This window comes from Pteronotus mesoamericanus, unplaced genomic scaffold (genome assembly GCF_021234165.1).
Source record: "Pteronotus mesoamericanus isolate MK-2021 breed Mesoamerican mustached bat unplaced genomic scaffold, CSHL_Meso_final scaffold_167, whole genome shotgun sequence".
Taxonomy (NCBI): Eukaryota; Metazoa; Chordata; class Mammalia; order Chiroptera; family Mormoopidae; genus Pteronotus; species Pteronotus mesoamericanus.
The window spans coordinates 35,946,127-35,959,164 of record NW_026555308.1 but is presented as its reverse complement, the minus strand read 5'-3'; the positions used below and the strand labels follow the sequence as shown (position 1 = coordinate 35,959,164).

Sequence of the window (13,038 nt, the reverse complement as noted above, 5' to 3'; positions counted from 1 at the left end):
TAGGTTTGAGAGAGAGGAAACAACTCAGCTTGCGGGGTTTCTATTTATGGTGAGTTCTTTATTTCCCAGTGTAGAATGGGAGGTTTGCAGGAAGGAATTAGATGTAGAAGAGGAGAGTGCCATTTGAGCTTGCTTAATTCAATTTGTTTATTAAAATTTTTTAAAAACTTTTCATGTTGAAATTATTTCAGACTAACAAAAGAATGGCAAATATAATACAAAGAATTCTTCCCTATTTTATATTCGCCCAGATTCCACAAATTTAAAATCTTCCATATAATCACAATACAATGATTAAAATCAGGAAATTAACATTGATATAGTACTATTGTCTGATCTACGGATTTTGTACAAAATTTGCCAGTTGTCCCATTAATGCCTTTTTTTTTCATTCAGAATTCAATTCAGTTTACTTCTTGAATTACTTTTCATGTTTCCCAAGTCTTTTTCACTCTGCAATAGTTCTTTATTTTTGTCTTGTATTCATGTCTTTTATACCTTGATTCTTTGAAGAGTAATGGCCAGTTATTGTATAAAATATCCCTCAGTTTGCATTTGTTTGGTGTTTCTTAATAATTAATCAGGTCATGCACTTTTGGCAAAAAATACCAAGAAAGCAATGTTACTTCCTTTTTAATGGGTCATATCATGAGGTACATGTCATTTTGTCCCATTACTTGTGATATTTATTCTGATTCCTTGGTTAAGATGTTGCCTGTCAGGTTTATTGTAAACTTCCATTTTCCTTTTGTGCTTAAAGTATTTTATGAGGAATAAATTTGAGACTATATAAATATCGTTTTTCTAATCATAGGGGTTTTTTTTGTGCCATTAATTTTAACATCTATTGATAATTTTTGCCTGAAAGAATTATTATTGTGGTAGTTGCCAAATGGTGATTTTTTTTTCTTCTAAGCCTTCTGTATTTATTAGCAGAAACTCTGTAAGGGAAAACTTTCTAAGATTCTTATTCATTTTATTTTGTTTTAAATGAATGCTCAAAACATCAAGTGTACCATGTTTAATTAAAGATAAAGTGCCTTTCAAGGCCAAATACCATTTTTTAAATCAACTTTTGCTTGGAGATTTAAATATAATTCTAACAATTTATGTCAGTATGTTTTTTAAAATGTTCTCATGGTTAGCTTTTGTGCATAGAAAGAAATAATTAGAGGCTACTTTCATTTTTTAAATTAATATTTGATGTATTAGCCTTACACACTCAAAACCCTGTTCTTCTTAGACTTCTAAATCCAACATGCAAATCATATTAAATCACTTTAATGGATGGGTTACAATGTAATTAAATTTCCTATAGTATGAGCAGTTTTTGTTTTGCACAATACTATGTTAATGCGGATGGTAGAAGTATTAAAAGTTAAAAATTTGCTCTATACTTTTTCTGTATTTTCCAAATTTTCTAAATAATAACTTTTTACTACATTAAAAATGAAGTACTATTTTTTATTCTTCTTGGAAGGATTATCCCTAGTAGATAAGAATGTGGGTTCTGCAATAACCCTTTCTGCAATTTAATAAAAGCCCTACTACATAACTGTGTTAGTGTTAACTTTTTGCTTTAGATTACTCTTCTGCAAATGGTTGCTATTAAAAGTACCTGCCTTTTGGTACTTTTACCATACTGTGAAAGGTTAAATAATTTATTTAAAGCAGTTAGAATGATAACAATGTCATAATAGTATATACTCGAAACATGGTAGCTATTGTCATCATTAACCTTTTTTTAAGAGAAATAAATCATACAAAAAGATTCATTGATGTGATCTCTTTCAGAATAATTATGATATAAATATGGAAGACAGGTAGTCCTTTCATCAATCTTCATTTCTTCATATTGAAATTTGAAGTTTAATATCTGTAAATACACAGTAAACGTCTCTGTTTTTACTAAGATTGTCATCATTGATACATTACTGTCCACATCAGGTTTAGTGCAAATCTAGTCCAGAATCCAATCATATATTGAGATGAGTGCTATATACACACCTCAAACACCATACGTTAAAGGTTCTGAATATTACATTCAGTGGTATATATTGGAGAGTGTACCTAGGCTACATTAATAGTTTTTCTTCCAATGTGATCGATCTGATTTTAAGTGCAGTCTGTCTTCCCTAGCTTTATTGGCACATTTTTAGTGGTGTTTTTGGATTAATGGTTTGAGCTAAACCAGTGATCGCTTTAGAATGTCTTGCTGCTGACTAAGAAAATATTTTTTTAGATCACTTAGCATATAGTTAGTATTGTTAAATTTATGCCTACTATTTTTGGGCTTAAGACTTTTTATTTCTTTTTTATTTTAATTTATAAATCATGTTTATTCTATTACAGTTGTTTCAATTTTTCCCCCTTTGCCTCCCTCCACCCATCCCACCCCCACCCCCTCTCCCACAGTCAGTTCCCACTCTGTTGTCCGTGTCCATGGGTCATTCATACATGTTCTTTGTCTAGTCCCTTCCCCTTTTTTCCACCATTGTCCTCTTTCCCCATCCCTTTTGGTCACTTTCAGTCTGCTCCATGTTTACATGCTTGTGGTTTATTTTGTTTGTTAGTTTATTTTGTTGACTAGATTCCCCTTATAGGTGAGATCATATGGTATTTGTCTTTCACTGACTGACATTTCACTTAGCATAATATTCTCCAGTTCCATCCATGTTGTTGCAAAAGGTAGGAGTTCTTTCTCTTTCTCTTTCTTTCTGTTTTTTAAATGCAGATTGATTTTATTTATTTATTTTTTTAAATGTCAAAATCCATGATAAAATATTAAAAAGTTTAATCCATTATAAAGTCTCAGCAATTAAAACCACATGACACCAGCACAGCCATAATCAAGTAGATCAATGAAATAAAATGAGCATTCTAGAGACAAACATATATATCTAACGATGTAATATATGATTAAATTGATATTTCAAATCAATGGGGAAAATAAGGCTTATTTAACAAAGAAGTTGCATGGACCACTATTCCTTGAAATAAAACAAATATAGAGCCCTATTTCACACATCATACAAGAAATATTCAGATGAATTAAAAAACAATATGTAAAATCTAAGGAGTTTTAGGAGAAAATACAAACTAATATTTTTCTTACCCTGAAGTAAAATATTCACACCCAGAAGCTATTAAGTAAAATATTGACAATATGACTATATTAAACATTTAAGACTATATAGTAATATACATATAAAAAGTTAAAGGACAAGTAATAGAGTGGGAAAGTATTTGCCATACATCTAAAAAAGGGTTAATAATTTTTTTTCCTAGGGGAAAAATTCAACAAACATTTAATCAAAAAATGGATAAAGAAGACCAAAAAGTAATTTAAAGCTTTTTAAAAATAGTGGAAATAGGCAGGAAATATACAAAAACAGGTTTAGTTTCAACGAATATTAAAGGAACAATTAAAATAACACATCATTACCACAATCAGATTAATAAGTATTAAAAATATTGGTTATATCAAGTATTGGTGACTGTGAAAGGAACTGGATGTTCATAGACTCTTTTCATTTTCTTAAAGCAGTCCCTTTAGCATATTTTGCAATGCTGGTTTGGTAGAGGTGTATTCTTTTAGCCTTCTTTTGTGTGGGAAACTCCTTATTGCACCTTCCATTTTAATTGAGAGCCTTGCTGGGTAAGGCTGTTTGGTTGTATGCCTTTGCTTTCAGTTATTTGGAATATTTCTTGCCATTCCCATTTAGCTTGTAGTATTTCTGTTGAAAAGTCAGCTGCTAGCCATATTGGTGCTCCCTTATATGTTACTACATCTTTCTTCCTCACTGCCTTTAGGATTGATTCTCTGTTTGTCTTTGATATTTGCATTTTAGTTATGATGTGTCTTGGAGAGGGCCTCATTTGGCTCCTCTTAAATGGGACCCTCTGTGCTTCCTGGACTTGTGTGACTTTCTCCTCCAATTAGGGAAGTTTTCCATCATGATTTTTCAAACAGGTTCTCTATCCCTTCCTCCTCCTCTTCTCCTTCTGGTATCCCTATTGTACGGATATTATTACGTTTCAGGTTTTCTTGCATTTCCCTAAATGCCTCTTCATTCTTTTTGCGTCCTTCTTCATTTCTTTGCTCTTTCTGGGAGCTTTTTTCTATTTTCTCCTCCAGCTCGCTGACTCGATCCTTGGCTTCATCTAGCCTGCTTTTGATTCCTTCTACTGTGTTCTTCTATTCAGAAATAGTATTCTTCATTTCCTCTTGTCTCTTATTGATAGTTTCTGTGTCCTTTTACATGCTGATATAGTTTGCAGTAAGTTCCTCGTAGTTTCCCTGTAGTTTTCTGTAATTCTGTCTGAGCTCACTGAGCTCATTGAGCTTCCGTAGAACCGTTGTTTTAATCTCAGTATCTGATAAGTTTATTTGCCTCTATTTCATTTAGTTCTCTTTCTCGGTATTCCTCCTTTCCCTTCGACTGAGAGGTGTTTCTTTGCCTTCCCATTATTTGTGAGACTCTTCTTTTTTGCTTCTGCTTCTCAAGGTGATCTGTCTTGATTTCCTGACTTTGTGGTGTGAACTATGGTAGGAGACTGTTGTTTTTTCTTTCTGTATCTGCCTCTGATGATGTCAGATGTTGCCTGTCTGACCTTAGACAGTCTATTCGAGACTTCTAGGAATCTACTGTCTGTGGTTGTCTCTTTCAGCTGTTAATCTAGTCACTCTGCACTCAGTAGACCAGCTTAGAGACACCACAGGGTGGGGCTAAGTTCCTTCTGGGTGCGGGGCTATTGGGTCCTCTGACACTGTTGCTGCTCGGGGGAGCAGTCTACCGAGCAAGATGGCTGCTGCTGTATGGGGAATGAGTCAGCACTGGGATCCTGCCAGCTATTCTCTCTATTCTCTCCCCAAAGTCTCCTTCCCCAGTTTCTCCTCAGGCATCTTTAGCCCACTCTGCCCCCACCTTTGCTGGAGCCCAGGGTAAATGGCTGCAAATAAAAATTTCTGCGTTGGCCCTTTAAACAGCTCTTTGACCCTCCAGCCACCTGTCTCTGGCAGAGAGCAACCCTGCTGTTTTTCGCAGCTGGTTGTTATCTGCATGCTTTTTGGGCTCTGGTGCTGAAGACTGGAGATCCCAGCTTATGGACCCTGCTCTTCTCAGGGGGATCCATCTGGCTGTTTCAATATCCTTCTGGTGCTGCCACCCCTGAGCGCCCCACCTGCCTTCTCAGGTCTCTACCGTGCTCCTTACCAGTTAGGTTGTGCTGAAATTGATTCTTCTGTCTATCCAAAGTAATAAGGCTCCTCTCTCACTATTGTTCAGTTGTTTGTTCCAGGTGGTTTCTCCATAATTTAGTTGTAATTCCAGGTTGGTCATGCGAGGAGATGAGTGTGACTTCCACCACTCCGCCATCTTGATTCTCCAAGACTTTTTCTTATGTCAGTTTAACATTTATGTACTTCATTTAATATTATAGGTTAGAAACAGTAGGATTAATTCCTCCTGAAAACAATTACATATTGTTTTATGTAGAATCTCTTAAGTGATATTACTTAAGAATATTTTATGGTATTTTTTTTTTCCTAATGCACATTTTTATTTCTTTATAAGTGCATAGTATTATATTACTAGCTAACATGTATGGAGTACTTTTTTTTTTTTTTTTTTTGTGAATCACTGTTCTTAGCCCTTTATATTCATTTAATCACTAAAAAAACTCTATTATATAGGTGCCATAGTTATGCCCAAATGAAGGAACTGAGACTCAGAGTTAAATAGCTATATATTTTTGGGTAACCATGTATTATTAAAATGAAGGAAAATTTAAAATATAATTTTCTTAGTAAATAAAAAATAGTTTTTTCCCCACCAACCTTTGAATTCCTTGGGGCCAAAGAATAATGAGTAGCTATTTAATAGATAACTATCATATTGAAATTAACTTTAAACTTTATATTTTGAAAATAAAACACAAGAGGGTGCTATTTACTATTAACTACTAATTTTTTTTGCTTTTTAAAATGTCTTGTGAAATATAGTGCAACAGCAATTTTTATTTTGTTGTTGTTCTGACGAGGCCCCCAAGGACTATTAATTTGTTTTTTCTTAATTTTTTTTTTTTACTTCAGTTTGTAGATTATTAGTTTTGTATTGGTCTTGTCCATGTACCAGATGGGCAGTGTGTATATATCTTCTGGGTGCTAGATTTCTAATTATGTTGAATAATTTTGCTAAAGGTAAAGAAAAGTAATGGAAATATTTTTGAAGAGGGTCTTTTTTAAAATAAAACAAATTTAACACTTGAATGCATTAAATCTTTGGAATTCTTTTCCTAAATTAATAATATGTACCTCATTAATTATGATATTTTGCTACAGGGTACTTTTTTTTTAAGTGTTCACATTTTTCATAGGTGGTATTATTTAGATATTGACAACATTTTTTTCATTCTAAATTAACAAGCAAATCACAAAGCCTTGACAGCCTCAACATGTAGTTATCTTGCTCTTATATTAGTATTTATCAGCAGAATTAGAATTCTCTATTTTTATTTTCAATTTATAACTACATGTTTTGAACATCCAAATAAGTAATACTGGCTTCCATTTATTAGATGCGTTATAGGCATCTGTTCCTATGCTGAGCACTTTATCTAAATCATTTAACTAAATCTTTAAGATAAAAGTAAATGAAGGGAAACTATTTAGACAGCATTTTCACCATGATAGTCATGTTAAGAAAGGATGCTTACAATATATGTGTTGCCAGTGGAAATAGGGTTCTTCCACAAGTCAGGAGAAAAGCATTTGAGAGACCCATGCATAGGAAGATCAGGTATAGCTGTAAGATTTATTGGAACAAAAATAAAAGACTGTTTTTAGTTGTCTGGTGTCTCATCCACCGCCACATGGTTCAGCTCCGTCCCACTGTGAGACAAGTCCAGTTTCTGGAACCTCAGGCCTGCACTTACCATCAGCAAGACAAGAAAGACCAGAGCACTTCAGCAAGCCAAGAAAGGCCAGACCCCACAGATGCAGAACTTCTGGGTCTCCTTTCCCCATCTGCATCACTGCCTGGGCTGTGCTTCGGCTATAACCAGTGCTGAGCTTGGACTTGCACAGCTGCTGCAGCGGCAACTCTCAAACAAATGAGTGAACGCATGTTCACACTACCAAGCCAGGCCTTTGTTAAGCTTTGATTATATTACCTGGGGCTTGGGAGAGCCCCATATTAACCAGTTTCTTTCCTAATTCTTCAGAGGGCTTGTGCCAGGCCCTCCCGCTAACCCAACTGGTCTTTTTCCCAGGTTTCTCAGGCTAGACTCCACCCCTTTATGTCGCTATTTGGACTCCTACTGCACATGCCTCAAAGTTTTGTTGCATCATCTGGTGCCTATTGAGCATGCACTTACCTCCCCCTGTGTCATCTTAGCTTCTACAACACAATGCGTCTAGCTAAAAAATTTATTCCGTTATTTTTATTCCTTCCTCAGTAATCCCGGCTAATGACTGGTAGCCTGGTCTTCCTATATGCTTCAGGGGTTAAGTTGCATGTTAGAGGATGTGACTGTCCCTGGGGGACCCTGTGAATGCTGTGGCTTTCTAGTGAACCAAGGTTAATATCCAGTTCATCTGCCTAGTGAATCAGGCTTAATGTCCAATTACATTTGCTCCCTTCCTTAACTAACCAACTATTTATGCTAACATGGGTAGTAAAATCACTCAAAAGTGAAAAAACCGAGCATGAAAAAATAAAAGATACACTGGAAACTTTATTCTGATTAATAACTCTTAATAGTGATTTTAAATTTAGGAGGACTGCTTCACACCATACACAAAAGATTCCAGATAGATCAGTCCAAACATGAAAAATAAAACTTAAAGCTTTTGTTTTCTTCTGTAGAGTATCATCTTTTTGACTTTGCTATAGACAAAGATTGCTTAAATTGGACATAACAAAGATTAATTGTAGCCTTGGCTGGGTCACTCAGCTGGGTGTACTGGTTGGAGCATCATCCAGGACACCAAAAGGCTGCGGAATCAATCCCAGTTAGGGAGGCAGCCAGTTGATGTTTCTTTGTCACATTCACATTTCTTTCTCCCCCAACCCTACTCTCTCTCTCTAATTAATGGATGTATCCTCAGGTGAGTATTAAAAGAAAGTAGAAAAAATGAGTAGAAGTCTTGAATAGACATCTAAAAAAAGGATATCTAAATGGCCAATAAATAGGAAATCGTGCTCAGTCTCATTAGCCATCAGGGAAGTACAAATTAATATCACAATGGCATACCACCACACACCCGTAAGAATGGCTAAAATTAAAAGATTGACAACATAAAGTGTTAGAAAGGGTATGGAACTGTGGGAACTATCATATATTGCTATTTGGGGTGTAAATTTTTATAATTGCTTTGAAAATCTATATGGCACTGTCTACGAAGCCGAAGGTATGCTACTCTGTGACCCAGCAATTCTGTAGGTATACATTGAGTAGATACGTATACATAAATTTACTAAAAGACACATAAAAGGATGTTCTTAGCAGTACTGATTCTAATAACCCAATTCTGGAAACCCAAATTTCTGACAATCATGGAATAGATAAGTACATTGTGGTATATCAGTGCAATAGTATACTGCACAACAAGGATGAATGAGCTATTGTATTAAAATAATGATAAAGAATCCAATCACAGAAGATTACATACTGTATAATCCAGTTTAAATATAATTCAGAAACAGGCAGAACATTATCTATAGTGTTAGAAAGCAGGGTAATGGTGCCTTTGATGGTGGTAACAACTGATGGAATATAAGGGGGTTTCTGCAGTGCTGGTAATATTATAACACTTGATTTTGGTGTTGGTTACACAAATATGTTTACTTTGTGAAAATTCATCAGGTTGTACATTATTACAATTTGTGGGTTTTTCTGTTTGTATGTCATAACTCCAGTGAAATCTTACTGTTAAATGGCTTTATTCCCCATAACTTATTTAACTATGATTTTACAAATCGGTATTCAGACCATTTCCAAGTTAAAGACACTGTTTCCACAGTAAATATTTTCCTCTTTCTCAATGGGAGAAGTTTTCTCTTTTTCACTCCCATTCTTACTTTACCTAAGAAGTTAACATGTGTGAAGTGCTTTATTCTGTGTTCAAGCAGCATTATCTCATTTAGTCCTTATAACAAGAATCTGTTATAACAAGAAGGAAAATGAATCTGAATTAGTTGAAAATAGAATGAATAAAGTCATTTCAGGGTCCATGTTACCAAATCTTTGAGGAAAAATTAATAAAGTTGGGAGTTTGACTAAATACTCAATGATACTTATTTTCTACCTACTGTAAAAAATGGAAATAAACTAGAAACTTAATTGAGCATGACCTGTGTATGTTCCACATTTGGTCATCTTAATACCTGTCTTCTTTTCATAAATGAAATTATGAGTAAAGCATATATTCTTGATTACTGCAGACCTCTTATTTCTCTTGGTGACTCTGGTCTGAATCAGAGGTCAACAAATACAGCCTGCATATCAAATCCATCCTGCCACCTGGTTTTGTAAATAAAGTTTTATTGGAACAGAGTCATGCTTATTTGTTTAGGTATTATCTATGGCTGCTTTTTGCTACACTGTATGCCCCCAAAAAAGCCTAAAATATTTACTTTCCGGCTCTTTGCAGAGAAGTTTATTTATCCTTGGTTTAAGACAATGTTGATTATAGCCATCTGGTTACATATTTACATAGTTTCACCTGTCTTACTTACCTTCATTGATGCCAGAAAGGAACCTTGGATTGTAGATCTGTGTAAATTGACCTGAGGTCAGAGCAGTTACAGCAGGAAACCTGCTTTTAGAATTTATTGTTTGTCCCATTGGATCACTTATGAATAGGATGACTGTACATTTCAGTTTGCTTGGAACTGTCCTGGTTTACATCCATTGTTCCAGGCTATTATGTTATTATAACATTGCATCTAATATTATAATAATAATTAACAGCTGCTCTCTTTTACTCTTAATACACCCTCCCCCCAAGTTTGGATGATAGAATGATTACTCTGTGAAAGCTAAAAGGGTAGTGGGAATAGAAATATGAACAGAATAGATTTCCAACTATGCAAGGTAGAATTTTAGAGGTTAATTTTTGATTGTTTGTGTCAGAGGTCTCCAAGACCATCTGAATGATTTGCTAGCATTCACAGGACTCAAAAGTTGCAATGCTCATGACCAGGGTTTACTGTGAAAGGATACAGAGTAATATCGTCAGTGCACATGAGGGGAAGTCTGGAGGAAATCATATGCAAGTGTCCAGATGTCCCCTCCCCTGGAGTCACACAAGATGTGCTTAATCCCCCCAGAAATGATATATGATGACATGTGAAAAGTGTTCCCAACCAGGGGTCATCCTAGCCTGGGTGTCTAGGGTTTTCATTGGATGTCAATCACAAAGGTATGTAGCCTTTGTGTGTCTCCCTTGCTACTTAAATTCCAGAACCTCAGAGAAAAAGAGTTTTTGCAATACATCACCTTGATAGCATAAAGTGTTTACTCATACTGGTACAGTGTGGCCCAAGGTTTCAGGCATATAAACACTTTTTTCAGACAGAACTTTTTAAGGGCTCAGTTTCCAGGAGCTAGCCCAAGTCTAGACTGAAAACAGGCCTTTTCGGGGAATGTGTAGGATTTGAGCAACCAAGGTCTGCTGAGTTAATCCTTTCCCATACAAGGTCATACAAGGTATTCAAGCCAGGGCTGGAACCCAGTAAGTCTGGCTCCAAAGTCTGTGTTCTTTCCATAAGTAATTTTTAGTCATGTTTTATACTGATTTGCTAATTAGAAATTACTGGCTACATTAGATATGATAGAGACTTGGACTATGCCCATCCATCCCGATAAATATTTCTAATAAGCTTTCTTTTTTCCTCACATGAAGATAGGGAGTTTGATTTCAGTATTTTTTAGTGCTTTTTTAAGTAATGATGCTAAGAATTTCTAGTTCTTAGTGATTTTCAGCAAAATATGTTTTATATATTAATGTATTGAAAAGTAGTTTACATGAAAAATAGTTTATAATTACTCCTTTTGCACTTAATACAGTTAATTTTAAAAAGAGATATGTGATGAGAGATTTACAAAAGTTTTAGTTCACAATTAAGAATTGTCTGCCTTGTAGATAATAGATTTGAATGGACTTACTCAGTTCTCAAAAGCTTTTAATCTTTTTTCTTTTTTTTAGGTATTTGTGGAAACATTAGACAAGTGTTTTGAAAATGTCTGTGAACTGGATTTAATTTTCCATGTAGACAAGGTACTACTTCTATACTATCAAATCTTTTAAGCCTTTTATCTAAGAAAAATGTTAATTTTCATTTGCCAAAAAATGGATTTAGTGAATAATACTGTTTTATTTCTTTATGTCTTTATATTCAATTTTGAATTTTTACTATCAGCCAGACACTGCACTTAGTGAAGAAGGTTCATACCCTGTCCTAGAGGAATTCACATCTAAAGGAAGAAACAATGGCATTAACAAGTAACAATATGTTCAGAGTGCTGAGGGTAACACACCTGAACCACCTACCTCTTCCTAGGATTGTGTGACTAGAAGACATTATAGTTAACCTGGATTTTTAAGGAGTAGTAGATATATTCACAGACAGAAAAGGAGAGATGGCTCTATAGGCAAAGATATAAAATACAGACCTCTTACGAGGGGGAATTATTTTGATCAAGAGGCCTAATTTTCAAGTGCCTTTAGTGCCATGGATTTTAGACTTTAGTCTGAAGCAATTTAATCTTTTTAAAAACATGCTTCTTTTGGCATCATTTTTGCTTTGTTAGTACATTTTGAGGGCAAGATTACTTTTTCTACTTTATGGAAGTTGGATTGGGAGATTAAAGACAGGGAAATCAATTTAGAAATTTGTTGCAGTAATCCAGACAGAAATGAATTAAGGCAGTATAGTAGGGATGAAGGAAAGAATTGACAGGACCTGACAGCTTATTGAAAGCTGGAGGTAAGGGAAGGAAAGATTAGCTGAGTGTTCTAATCAGTATTACTGGGTATTAGTGATACAGAATTTAGAAGGAAGAGATTCCACTTTTAACTATACACAGGTGTTTTTTTTCCTTTATCACGTTCATGTAATGTAATAGATTGTTTTGAATGATTAAGCCATTGAATAAAATAGTCTGAAAATAAGCTGCCAAAAATTTTAGCAAAAAAATAAATGTAATTTTTAAAAATCAGCTTTATGGAGGTATAATTTACATGTATACAGTTAATTAAGTTTTGGTAAATGTATATAGTTATGTAACCACTACCACAGTCAAGCTGTAGTACAAGGAATGCATTTTAATATTCGTGAACATCAAAAGCATACATTTATCATTAACCAATTTTCTAGATCATTTTTCTCATTAAGTGATTTGATTTCATGTATTAACTCATTTTGGACAGAGAACTTAAACTTGATATTTTTAAAAGTCTATTTTTAGTTTTCTGCTGCTTTTCTCTAATTAATACATCATATGTTTTTTCATACTTACAAAGACTTCTGTCATTTTTAGGCATTAGGGTTCATAATATTCAAAATTATATTTTGGTACATGATTAAAATGCTATAAAAAGCTCTGTCTTTAAAATGACTGCTCAAAGATCATTAGCTTGTTGATACATCTAGCAATTTTTTTTAAGAAAATTGACAATTCTGTTATAAAATATTGCTGTGAGTAAAGTTCTCACATTTTTACTAGAGGATAAAAGTTTCCCTCAATGGGAAAATAAAGCTCTACTCATACACAACTTCCATTCATGACATAGAGTGTTTTTTAAACTTCTATTTTATAACTGTACATTCATTTTAGAAAAATTAGAAAGTACCAAGAAGAAAATAAATATAAGGCATCTCAGTTTCAGAGACTTCCTAGTGTTAAAAGATAAACTGAGGCATATTAAAAATTTAAGTCCTGGCTGGGTGGCTCAGTTGGTTGGCACATCATCCCATGCACCAAAAGGTTGCTCGTTTGATTCCCAGTCAGGGTACATTCTAGGTTATAGGT

The 13,038-nt window shown here is 34.4% G+C and overlaps 1 protein-coding gene across 2 annotated transcripts in view; it reads left to right on the top strand.

Moving 5' to 3' along the window:
* AP3S1 (adaptor related protein complex 3 subunit sigma 1) overlaps positions 1–13,038 on the top strand; it is a 67,524-nt gene that overhangs the window by 31,912 nt on the left and 22,574 nt on the right. For both annotated transcript variants that reach the window (XM_054589937.1, XM_054589938.1), the window contains exon 4: positions 11,213–11,284. In XM_054589937.1, the coding sequence (XP_054445912.1) occupies positions 11,213–11,284 (72 nt within the window). The remainder of the gene's footprint in view (positions 1–11,212; positions 11,285–13,038) is intronic.